Below are 13,088 nucleotides of genomic sequence, written 5' to 3'. Positions count from 1 at the left end.
ACCAGCTAGAATCAGGCTTTGTCCTCACCGTTTCACTCACACAGCTCTCATCAAAGTCACCAGTGACCTCCACGCTGCCAGATCCATGGTCAATTCTCAGTCTGTATCTTACCTGACCCTTAGCAGCATTTGACAAAGATGATCACTCTCTGCTTTGAAATACATTCTTGTAGGACACGCTGCTCTCCTAGTTTTCTTTTTCTGGTGTTCCTTCTCCCTCTCCTTTGCCTCCTTCTTCTCCTCCCTCTTAACACTGGGGTACCCCAGGGCTCCTCTTTGAACTTCTCTATCCATCCATGCCCCCTACGGGATTTCATCTATCCCACGGCTTTAAGAACCTTGTATATGCTGAAAACACTGAAAAGTCTAGTCCAAGCCTAGGCCCCTCCTCTAAACTACAGACTCATGTACGTGACTGCCTATTCCACACCTCCACTTGGCATCTTCAACTTAACACCTCCAAAACACATCTCTTGCTTTCTCTTCACCCTTTCTCCCCAACCTGTGGCTCCCACAGCCTTTCAAATCTCAGTAAAGAGGAATTGCATTCTTCCAGTTGTTCAGTGAAAAAACATTGGTATCATTCCCAACTCCTCATAATAGCATTACAACCTATCAGCTCTTCCTTTGAAACATATCCAGCATCTGACCACTTCTTACTGCCCTGGTCCAAGCCACCATCAGCCCTTGCAACAGTCTCCTGACTGTTTTCCCTGCTTCCATCTCTACCCCCTAAACCAGGGATCAGCAAACTTTTTCTTATAGGGCCAGATAGTAAATATTTTAGGCTCTGCAGGCCAGATGGTCTCTGTTGCAACTACTCAACTTGGCTGTTGCAGCTCGAAAGCAGCCTCAGACAATACACAAACGAATGAACATGGCTCTGTTCCAATAAAACTGGAACTTAAATGGACATTGAAATTTGAATTTCATATAATTTTCATGTGTCACAAAATATTATTAGTCATCTTAGTTTTTTTCAACCATAAAAATGTAAAAAGCATTCCAAGTTTGCTGGCTGCACAAAAACAGGCAGCAGGCTGGATTTGGCCCTCAGGCTATAATTTGCCAACCCCTGCCCTAGACTATTCTCTGCACTGCATTTAAAGTGATCCTTTTAATCATATCATTTTCCTGCTCAAAGATTCTCAGATGGCTTCCCTCCTCATCCAGTAAAATCAAAAGACCTTCCCATGACCTATAAGGCCTATGGAATGTCACTCCTGGCTACCTCACCTTCTGCTCCTCCCATCACACTCAGCACAACCACACTGGCCTCCTCGACATTCTCCTTGCTTCTCTTTTGCTATTGCCAAACCCACACCTACCATGGGCCCTTTCCCTCTGCTTGGAACACTCTTACTCCAGATATCTACATGGATCACTGTGTCCCCTTCCCTTCCTTCAAACCACCTTAACAGAGACACCTGCTCAAGTCATGCCATCTAAATAGTGCACATGTGCGCGCACGAACACCTAAGCAGACATCTAGGAACCCTTTAAATGGTTTACCTGGCTTCATTGTTCTTCATCACACTTATTAACATCTGACATTTATTTCTTTCTTTATTTAGAAATAAACAGATTAGGCAGTATTTTAACAGGGAAACAAAACAGCATGGTTTAAGAGCACAAAATCTGGAGGTAGATTACCTGGGATGGAATGCCAACAGCACCACTTCTTATCTATGTGACATGGAACAAGCTATTTTTACCTCTCTGTATCTCAGTTTCCTCATCTATGAAATGAGAATAACAGCACCTACTTCCTCAGAGTGTTCTGAGAACTGAATGAGTTAAATAAGTGTAATTGGCACATAGAATCACTCAATTAGTGTTACTTGTTTTTTGTTTGTTTATAGTTTATCACCCCTCCCCCCCAACCAGAAAACAAGCTTTTTGAGGGGAATGGCTTTGTTTTGTTTAATGCTTTATTCCCGGTACCTAAGACAGTGCCTAGTACTAGGCATTCAATAAATATTTATTGAAAAATGAATAACATTTGAATTTAAGTCACTTTGGGGGTGGGCAGTACACTCCACCCCCCCATCATCATCACACAGATACGACAGAGGGCAAAAGCTTTCTTAAAACCCACTCCAGGGCCGGCCCCATGGCTTAGCGGTTAAGTGCACACACTCCGCTGCTGGCCGCCCGGTTCGGATCCTGGGCGTGCACCGGCACACCGCTTCTCCGGCCATGCTGAGGCCACGTCCCACATACAGCAACTAGAAGGATGTGCAACTATGACATACAACTATCTACTGGGGCTTTGGGGGAAAAAATAAATAAATAAAAATTAAAAAAAAAAACCCACTCCAGAAAGAGAAATAAAAAACCTCCTGTTCCAGGTGAGTTTGTTTGCTGATGTTTCTCTCTGTGGAGAAACAACTCTACTTACTACCTTGAAGTGAGGCATAACCGCCGTTCTCGGAGTAGCTAGAGTAACCTCATAAGAAACCTCCTACAACCTAGAAATGTGTATACTCAAGGTTACATGTTCAGGTCTCTAACCAAATTAGAGAAGAAACAGATTTCATAGTCAGGTTCAAATTCCACGTGTAAAATGCCAACTTAATACCTAGTAGCACAGCTCAGTATAGGTCTGACAACATTTCCTAGACCCAAGCACAAAAGACTGTTTACTCAAAGTAGCTTAACATTTAACTGACTTTTTCTTAAAACAAAGAACATCTCAACAAATAGCAGAAGTCTTCCCCAAGCAGAAAGGTGGTAAAAACATGTCTGTCCACCCATCATCCACGTGTATCACTCATAGCACATCACAGGTATTGTGGATTTGGCATTTCTGCTAGGATCACTGAGTTCTGATTTACAGATGGTCTTAAGATGAGTTAAAGTACTTCTGCATTCTACTATTTTGTGACATGGTCTTTAATGTGAAGATATTTATATATGTGCCAGTGTAACATGGGATCTTTTTCCAGGGAGAGCCCTACTTCCTTTAAAACACACAGGGATGATAAAGTCACCCACCATTAAGCAAAGTAGAAACTACTCTCCTAACCCTCTAAACTAAGATGTTTCACTGTGAAATTAGAAATGAACATCTTCAGTACTGGTTCTACCAAACGGAAAACAAATGAGATGTAGGTGGTAAAAACATGCCTATATCAACTAGTATATAATTCAGTTGTGTAACTGCCTACCTGAACTGAATGCCAGAAAATCGTGAGCCTACATAAGCAAACGATTATGAGGAAGGGTAAGAAATTGGGGGTTAAAAAGTGGATAAATCTCAAGAGGTCAAAGTGAATTGGCATGGACCTCATAAAGATGTGCCACTGCCTACCCACTTCTCTGCACTGCTCTGGCTTCCTGCCAACAGTGATACAACTAGAACAAATGGCTGGGGATGGCTGTGGAGGTTTTTCTAAGTGATAAGACCTGAGATAAGTCTTTTATATTATCCCCTGTGGTTGTTTTGTTTTTTAAATTCCTCTGTTGGTTGGTCATTAAGGTCACTGTGACATAGCACAGAGGACATGCATGAGCCAGGTGGGCACACGTCCCATCTCAATTCTGCATTGCTATACGATGGCAAAACCTAAAAAATCAGGATAATAGTGCTCTAATTTAATACTGTATTTAGCTGATGATCCTAAATAACACTTCGTCAGCTTTTGTGATCTAGCACAAAACCACATGCCTTGTGATATACCAGCCGGGCTGTGGTAATGTCCTTGACTTGAGGCTTAAAAGCTTTGGTTGGGACATAACTTTGATGTATTGCACTTCCATTTCAAACTGTAATGATTATCCCTGGATCTGGCTACACATAGAGTGCTACCAAAATTAGATTATGGCTAGTTAATAAGAGTGCCGCCTCTCCCCCGATACACCTCCACGAGTGTCGCTACTCTCTGCTTTGCTTGTTTGCAAGATCGAAAAGCCAAGGCTGTTTGGTTTACAGAATGCAGGGATAAGAACCATCTGCCTGGTCTGGTGTTTCTTTAATTAAAACTTTAATTACAGATATATCTCTGCACAGATACATGCAGTCTATCAGCTCCTGTTCTTAATTATCTGTGCTAATGAGAACTCAAAGGAGAGTGAATGTTTGCTGAGTGTCTACTACGTGCAAGCACTTGTGCCAGACACTGTAACATGCACCAGAGCAGGTAAAGATACCGAGAGCCAAACAGCCCCGCCAAGAGTTTCCACCTCCCCTGCCAGTTCTCTGACCACCATAACAAAAGAAGTAAAGATGTCATTTGGGTCTCTCCTTTGGGAAAATGAAGGGCTAAGAGGGGCAAATTACTCAAAAGGGTCAACACAGGAGAGAGAGAAAAGACTGGATAATCGAAGCCTGAATAATCACAGTTCTGTGGTAGGCATACATGATATTGTCTATCATGTGGTATATTTCTGAACCCACCTACAGATGGGTGTGGAAAGTCTGGTCAAATCCTGTGAATCTGTGGCATGTCACAAGGTGCCAGGGTAACCACAGCCACAGTTTCCCAGGGAAACAACCACCACAAAAGAGAACAAACAGGGTATGTTTCCCATTATTTCCTGACTGTGCAGCAAGCCTGCTGCCGCCTTCTCCCTCACTAACTCCCTTTCTGGCTAGGGCAGATTTTCATTGAAGAATGATAAAAATCTTTTCATACTCCTACCATGTGTTTCTTGGTCTCCTCACTGCCTCAAGAAGGGTTCAACTCCATCAGAAGTGAGTCCTAAGTGGCCTACCTGATGTGGCTGGGGCCACACACAGAGCTTCCCAACTTGCACATGAGGCGGCCCTCTGCTTGCCCTCAAAATCGCCCTAACCTTATGCAACTGGTTCATGTGAGAAGGGAGATGAGAGGGAGAAATACAGAAGGAGGGTTACTTTGTTGACTTCTCCATCATCTCTCGAGGCACATAGTTAATGGCACACATCTACAGGTGTCACAGCATTTGCTCTGCTTCCCTCGGTTAATATGATGGAGGAGGAGGCACCCTGAGCAGCACGTCTGGACTGGCTGAGTGTCTCGAGGAAGGGCCTCTCCCTCTCAGGAGCAGGTTCCTCATCACCAAAATGAGGGGTCCAACCCAGATGACCTCAGACCTTCCAGCTCTAAAAACCATGCAGCAAACACACTAAAAGCTTGATACAAGTGCCTCTAGAACAGTCAAGTCTGCCCTTTGCCCAACATTCTGTCCTATTTAGTGACTGAAGCCTGGCACTTCACAAACTATCTAAATACATCATGCTAAACTATCTAAATTTTCAAGATAAACCACCCAAGTTAGGGTAGACGATTACAAACAAATCTGACAATTTTCAGGCTAATGAGGCATAGAATGAGGGGTAATCCCTACCTCTTTGAAAGGCAGATACTAAGACAAATAAGAAACGTCAACTTGAACACCTACTATGTGCTAGGCCCCTTGGAGGAAATTCCCATAAGCATCTGGTAGATGGATGGATAAAAAGAGACAAGGAGGACAGGAGGAGGAGGAGTTGGGAAGAAGACGAGAGGAGGGAATGGAAAAATAAATACATAAAGAAGGCAGAGAGGAAAGAAAGCATGGCCCTCTACTTCATTCAGCTCTGTGACTAATTTCAAACCTGGTTTTTGTGATGGTCAAATGCCCACTTCCAGAAGACTATATTCTATGGAGCAGATGGTTGGGGCTTTTCCCACAGAAAGGGTGCTGATTATTGGTGGCTGAATTACTAAATTGGCCCACAAAGGCCCATTTTAAATTACAATGTAGCTAACTATAGAATTAATAGCACTGGCCCACATTCTGGAAGCACAGGTCTACAGGTGCACAAATTATTTACATTTTTTTCTTGTTTATAGCATAAACTTCCTGTATTTCTGAACCTATCGATCAATGGCTCTCTGCTAGAACGGCCAGATCAGAGTCTGGGATGGGGCCAGTACTCCATATTTTAAAGCTGTACAAGTGATTCTGGATGTGCAGCAAAGATCGAGGAAGCCGCTGGTATGGAGCCCCTAAAAGAGCCACATGTGTGACAGAGCCTTCCCGGCGGTGGTGGTGGCGGGTCGCGGGAGGGCTTACTAAGTCAGAGGTGCTGATGGCTGAGGGACTGTAATGCATACAGCTGAGGCCCCTGCCATCAAACAGCAGAACCATTTCTTGTCAGGGGTGAAGCCAGTTTAGCCAGTAAATGTAAGGCAGCAGGTGCCAAGAGAAGGGCAGCACCTGGATTTAAGTGCCAGTTCTGAAATCTACTAGGGGCGTGACCCTGAGAGACTTTATTTAACCTATTGCACCTGAGCATCAGTGTTCTCAAGTGCAACGTAGGGTTAACACATCATGACCTCATAGATAAATTTAGATAATTAAAATGTATGGGAAGTACTTGGAAAAATAAGTGACACACAACAGCAACTTCCTTCCCACTTGCTCCACGTAGGATGAAGCACTGAAGCCTCATACAGCTGGGCGAAAATCTCTAAACAGTTAAACGTTTTAGCTTCTTGAAGCTAAAAGAGAAAGAGTAAGCGCTAAGTAAAACATGGGTCTCTCCAATGGGTCTCTTTTCTTGTGTCTCCATAGCCAAAAACAGCTAAAACAAAAGAACCTATCAACAAAGGGTTAAGTAGCTCTTAATTATCTAAACTTTTCTTCCTAAAAGGTTAGGAACCCAGATTTAACTTTAAGCACCTGAACTGCATCTATCTTAGACATGTTTAATTACCATAAACTATCCAGTTCTTCTCTCGGTAAGCATGCATGGGTCTCCCAGACAATGTTAGAAGACCAACAGGGAAACTCTTTAAAGTTAATTTTCTGCAAGGTGTATGTTCCCCTCAGAATTCCATTTCATCGAAACCGCCATTCTACCTGGGTTTCCCTGGTGTGCAGGAGCTGGCCTGGACACCATAGCCACAGCCACCCTGCATGCCAGCCATGGCTCTAAGTACTTCACATAGATCAACTCACCTAAGACTCACCATGACCCTCTGAGTAGGTACTCTTATCATCACCCCCATTTTAAAGAGGAGGAAACTGAGGCACAGAGAGGTGAGGTAATTTGTCTCGGTCAGACCACTTGCAAGGGGCAGAGAGGTGGGATTCGACCCAAGGCCCATGCTCCTGCCATTCTCCACAGGATTCACTACAACTGCCTTTCAGCATGACAATTACAGCTGCCAACAGCACAGCCAAGAGAGGAGGTTTCATTTCAAAAGCACCTTTTCTCTGCATTCCCAGTATGTCCATCACACAGTGTTTCATTTATCCTGCCAAGAACCCTAAAAAGCAAGCAGGAGACATACAATACCTACATTTCACATAGGATAAAACTAAAGTGGCATCAATGAAATGTTTTACAAACTCCTGTATGTCAAGCCAAACAACTAATTTTACTGTTTTTAATATCACAAGAAAGTCTTCTGAAGTTTTTCTATTTGAGTTTTTTAGTTGTGTGTGACTACCTTAAAAGACACCAACGGCACACATCCAGATGCTGCTAGTCAAAAGCAGGTTTTCTGTCTCAGACTAAGGCTTTCTCACTGATTCCTGTTTACAAAAACTACATCCATGTGGCTTACAACTTACTAGAATCCTAAATACTAACCAGATAAGCAATGCTCACTGAAAATAAGTTTAAAAATGTGTCCATATACTAGCTCTCTTAGAAAAATTAGGTTATCTTAAAATGTAGTAAGCATAAAACTTTAGGACCTAATTGCAAAATAAAATATCATAAAAACACTTCTCTTGTGCACCTATTAAGGTCTCTTCAGCTCCTACTGCACTTATGAATAAAGTATCTGACTATCTCTAAAGGACATGGGAGCCTACGGGGGAGATGTCAAGAGGTCCTAATTCTGTCAACAAGGAGCTTGTGACTCTCTGGGGACCATCAGCCAGCTCACCCTCAGGGGTCAGGCAGGTACAGGGTTGCTTAAGCAAGAAGAGTGGAGCAGACCACCACTCACAGCCTCTTTCAGCCCTCCCTGTGAGTTTCTGTTCAAATAAACTCCAAGCTATGCACTATTGCTTTGGTGCTAGAGGATACGGCATCAGAGGAACAAATAAAGGACGGGATCTGAAAAACATTCCTACACAACTCTGAAAACATTATCATAAAAAAATCATCTTAAAATGCAAAGTTTGATAAATAAGTTGTTCCCAACTATTAGAACATTCTTTCCATGTACTTTCTGGCTTTATAATCATAGGATGTTTTACCTTTTTGTACTTCTCACCTCTGATATTCTGCGATTCTGTGAAAAGATACCCAACAGGCCAAAGGTAGTTTTTCAAGTATGTACATATAATAGACAAAAATGAGCTAGTGAGCCTGAAGAAGCAATGAACAGCTCACTACAACTAATTTTAATTTGTAGTTCTAATGAATGACATAAACTTTTATAGGTATCAACAAAGCTCAGAGAGGACTTAAATCCATTTCAGTGCTCATTTAGCAGCTTCAGCTGTGTGCAATTAAAGCATCAGCATTAAATGTTAGAGAATAAAATAATGAGACTTAAAAAATAATCTGTGCTTCAGTAAGCCATGGTAAGAGATTTCACGTGGTTTTTTTTTTTAAAGAACATGGTTTCTTAGGAATATCTTGCCAGTTCAAAGAATTAACTCAAGTTTGATATTTGTTTTTAGATTTTGGTTTGTTTTGTTTTTGAATAAGAATTTTCTGAAAAGCGGAATACAATAAAAAATGCATTGTCTGAAAACCAGTCATGAAATAGCATATGGCATAAAGCAATCTGGTATATGGACCGATCATCACAGCTGACTGACCAGGTTTCAGTAGAAACAAAAGGACATTTCTGATTATGTTAAAAATACTGCTTGTTCTTAACTTATGCCTCAAATAAAGAAATAAAATATTAAAGGAGGGGAAAGGTGAATTTTGGAAATGACATAACTTTCTTATCTTCTAGCCCTTACAATGGAATTAAAGAGCTAAACTTTTTCTCCCAACAATACTTGAGAATATAAAATGTAATCTGAGGTTGTAGAATGTGGCAGTTAAGACTAATAAATTCAAGTTGCCACTATTTCTGAAAGAAAGAGCAGTTAATCTGCGAAGGAAGGGTATGTGGTAATGGTGAGGGGTGTGTGGGAGGGGGAGTGGCAGAGGTATGAGGGAGGAGAGGAGGTGTATGTCCGGTGTGTGTGTGTGTGTGTGTGTGTGTGTGTGTGTGTGTGTGTGTGTGTGTGTGTGTGTGTGTGTGTGTGTGTGTGTGTGTTATGAACACCAAGTTAATTTAGCTAATGCAAAACATGACTAAAACATGAATAGAAAAGGAGATATACTGTAGGGGAATTGTACTCATTAAACTGAAATTTTAAAAGGATGAAAACACAGATTACACTTTATTTTAAAAACTGAAATGAATTTTAATACAGAAAATGAAGACAGCATTTTGCAAATTTATCGCTCAAAGGGGTATCTCTATTTGAGGAAATCAGTGTGTTACACTTTGAGAGATGAAATGTTACAGCTTGTACACCAAAATTAAAAAATGAAATTAAATTAAAAAATGAAATGGTTACCAAGGTAATGCAGGTCAGGGGATCAAAGGTGAAGGGTCACACATTATTAAAAAGAAATCCAAAAGGACGGCTGCATCATGATCTCTGCAAAACAAAGGAGCTCCAGTAAGTAAAACTAATATCTCCGAGAATTTTAAATCAAGTTCTTGAAAAGAAGACTCCCTGTAATTGAACACAGTCATTTCTGATTCTGCATAGAGCCATTTTTATTTAGGTACAAAACCAAATTTAAATTACCTGTTACCAACAAAATTTTTGTAAAAAGTTAAACACTCAATCATATTAAAACCCAAGTATCTCCAAATGTAAGTGACTGAGAAGCACTGACATTTCCACTAGACCCCACACCCTGTTTTCTGGAAATGACAGTGTTTGATAAGTTGGCAACATATCAAAAATCTAATTTGGTCACAGCTTGGTGAGTTTTCTTCCTCTCCTCAAGAAATGAGTCCCAAAATTGAGTTTTTGCAAATTTGTTTCGTTTGAAGTAGCTGCATAAAATTTCCATTATTGGAACATTTAGTGTAACAATGTTCTAGAAGACAGCAATAAAGTGATACACGATAAAATAAACTGTGTGACTGTATCTATTAAGATCTGTTCTAACATTCAACTCTCACTGGGCAGGGGAAAAAAGACAATTTAAGCAAAATAACTTGCTAGTTCTACTGGAATTACACAGAATTAATAGAAGCTTGACACGAGGAACATTTTAAAACAGAAAAAAGTATCTGACGGTATGTTTCAATTTCATGTTATTTACTCATCTTCCTCATTAACAAACTAAAATAGTTTGTTTTTTAAAAGGACAGAAAGAGCTAAGGTTTTGTTTTGCAACATGTAGCTACCACTTAAATCATAACATACTTAACTTTCAGCAACAGCAAGCATAGCAATTAATAGTTACAATAAATAATTTCCATATTCACTTTACTAGTAAATAAAATGAATACTATCATGAGAGGGTAATCTTTAGTCTCCTCTCTAAAACTAAACTTGAGCAGGTTACATGCCCTGATTTTAGGATCCAAATTTCTTATCTTACTGGACAGCAGGTTCTAACATGCAATGTGAATAATGGCTCCCATATATGAGAGTAAATGGGAGCATGACTAGCAAAAAAGAACTCCATTTAAGTACCATTCTTTCTTCTAGGCTCCTAGTTCAGTTTCATCTTACACTATATAACATTTGAGCTTACCTTGTTAAAATCAAATTCCAAAAATACTTATATATTAAAATATAGACAATGCCCAAAAGGATTTTATTAAAAGGAACAGGATATTCTTTCTGGTGGCTCATAGCAATCAATAAATAAACTCTTTAAATATCAGATTTCTGTTAACCTTGATTAGGTTTTGTTAAAAATAACTCGCAGAGCTTCATGCACTAGATACAAGTGTGTTAGTGCCTTAAAGCCACGTTTCTCAAAACATGATTTTTTTTTTTTAAGTTCCACAGCTACTGAAAAGTAAACCAGCATTTCATTTCTCTGGAATGCGCACCTCACATAAAGTCTGTCACATGTGTATTTGTTGCTGGGAGGCATGCAAGCAATTTTGCACACTACAGAAGGAATCAATACCCCATCAAAACAATGCATATGTTGTTTTAGTAGCATTGTTATTCAGACCACTTCAGCATGTTTGTAAGAAAAGGCAAGAAGCCAGCGGTACAATGTTAAGTTTTGTTTTACTAAACTATTTCCTATTAACAATGAGAAAAACTATCTGTTCAGATAGAATATTTATATGTAACCCTTCATTATCAAAACACACGTATTTATTAAGTAATTTCTTCTTGACAACAAGATGATAAAGTACATACAGAAGCTTTTTAAAAAGTCTTCTAAATCATTTCTAAAACTCACAAAAATGTTAGCCCAAATTTTAGGTGATTTAAGAAAATCTATGAAGGACTTGAGCTAATGTTTTTTTAATGAGTTTCCTACTTGGGGTGGAGGAAGTAAAGGCTACCAGGAGTTTACCACGTCCCTAATATTCAAGGATCCAGGAATATAATTTAATAAGTAAAAGCAGGCTAGAGGACAGAGCACACCTGGGGGGCACCTGATTCAGCTTCCACAACGAGCTGTCGCCAGAGCCCCTTTGCTGAGGCAGGTATTTGGAATACACATGTATTTCCCCACAGAAACAATCTGATGACTGCCTACTTAACCTGAAATCTGTTGAAGTGACAGTTCTGCTCCAAATTCTAGAGGCTATGGGGCCTGAGTAGCTTTTTATTTTTTTCCAAAGGACTGGCCCAAGCTGAAACTTTGGATACAAAACTCTCTCCTAGCCTCCTGCCTGGGCCCCAGAGAGAGTGCCTCCGGAGCCAAAACTATCCATCTTCCTTTATCCTCCAGAAGCCTCCCTTCTCTTCAATAAGGTCCACGCATTAACTGACAACAAATAGACTGAATTAATACATACCAGCATATGCAAAGACTAAGGGGGTTTCTTTAACCCAAAACAAATCCCCAACTGGTAGAACTGGCATTTTTACCTCAAGGGTAGAGAAGGCTAATCTACTGCATAAGAGCCCCTTTCCAAAATGACAACTAGTAACTGAATTAAACAGGAAACACGCGAAAATCCTTCTAACCCCCAAAACTTTATGGGCATAACTAGTATACACGCTATCCTAAATCTAAAACTGGAAAACTATACTCCACATTGGTGAGTTATGTTCCTGAAATAAGAAAAACACCAAGATTCATTTTCACAAAACCATCAAGTCATCAGAGTTCTAGCAAAGAATACTTTTCCAGGGAAATTCTCACCCATATTAAGCTCTCAGTGTCTGGACAACTTTTTATAGGGACACGTTGTCCAACACACTCAATTTGTACTCTGTGTTAAAATTTGTTTGTTTGTTTGTTTGTTTATTTATTTATTTATTTATTTATTGCCAAGGACCAGCCAGCATTTATAAGTACAGAGAACTGGTTCATTTCTCAACTAAACAGACATAGAATAAAGAATGTCATTTCTCATAAGGTTAAATCATGACAGAAATCCTATCATTTTCACTATCAAAATAAAACACATGGAAGAACCAGAAAGAAAAGGAAAACAAAGAGCCAAGAAAATTCAGAGAGTCAGAGAAGCTGCGAGACAGTTGAAGAAACCCATTCAAATAAAGCCCTATATATTTTACTTATTCTTTACAAAATGACTATCAACTCAACAGTATAATGCTTTCTGCAGCAGAAACTAACCTCAGCAAGTGTATTCAGAGATTAAAAAGAGAAATGTCCAGCCAAAAGTTTATTACAGTGATGGGGCAAAAAAAAAAAAATTAATCTATAAATATAAATAAATAAATCACCAACATGTCATTCAACAAAACAGACAATTCACTAGGATAAAACACACTTGAGCTAAGCATATCCTTCCATTAAGTGGGGATTATTTTCTAATGCTCTTTCATGTTAGAATTTATGTTAGTTTTTTTGGCATGTTAGAAATACCATCTAGTGAAAAACTAAGAAAATAAAAGCATTTGGTTTCCAAGTTGGTGACTCCTCCAAGTGTGGCCCAGTCCGATACAGTCAGTCAGGAGGCATTCCC

General features: G+C 39.9%; 1 protein-coding gene across 4 annotated transcripts in view; it reads right to left on the bottom strand.

Moving 5' to 3' along the window:
• Positions 1–13,088, bottom strand: part of CAMTA1 (calmodulin binding transcription activator 1) — an 864,246-nt gene that overhangs the window by 772,049 nt on the left and 79,109 nt on the right. The window contains exon 4 of one of the 4 annotated variants that reach the window (XM_058552797.1): positions 9,315–9,597. The exons of the other annotated variants lie outside the window; for them this stretch is intronic. Within the exon in view, the coding sequence (XP_058408780.1) occupies positions 9,589–9,597 (9 nt within the window). The 3' untranslated portion in view covers positions 9,315–9,588. Of the gene's footprint in view, positions 1–9,314; positions 9,598–13,088 lie in introns of those variants that run through there. 4 annotated transcript variants of the gene reach the window in all.

Source organism: Diceros bicornis, chromosome 13 (assembly GCF_020826845.1).
Source record: "Diceros bicornis minor isolate mBicDic1 chromosome 13, mDicBic1.mat.cur, whole genome shotgun sequence".
NCBI lineage: Eukaryota > Metazoa > Chordata > Mammalia > Perissodactyla > Rhinocerotidae > Diceros > Diceros bicornis.
Note: the sequence above shows the minus strand (reverse complement) of the source record. Positions and strands in the feature narration are given on the sequence as shown.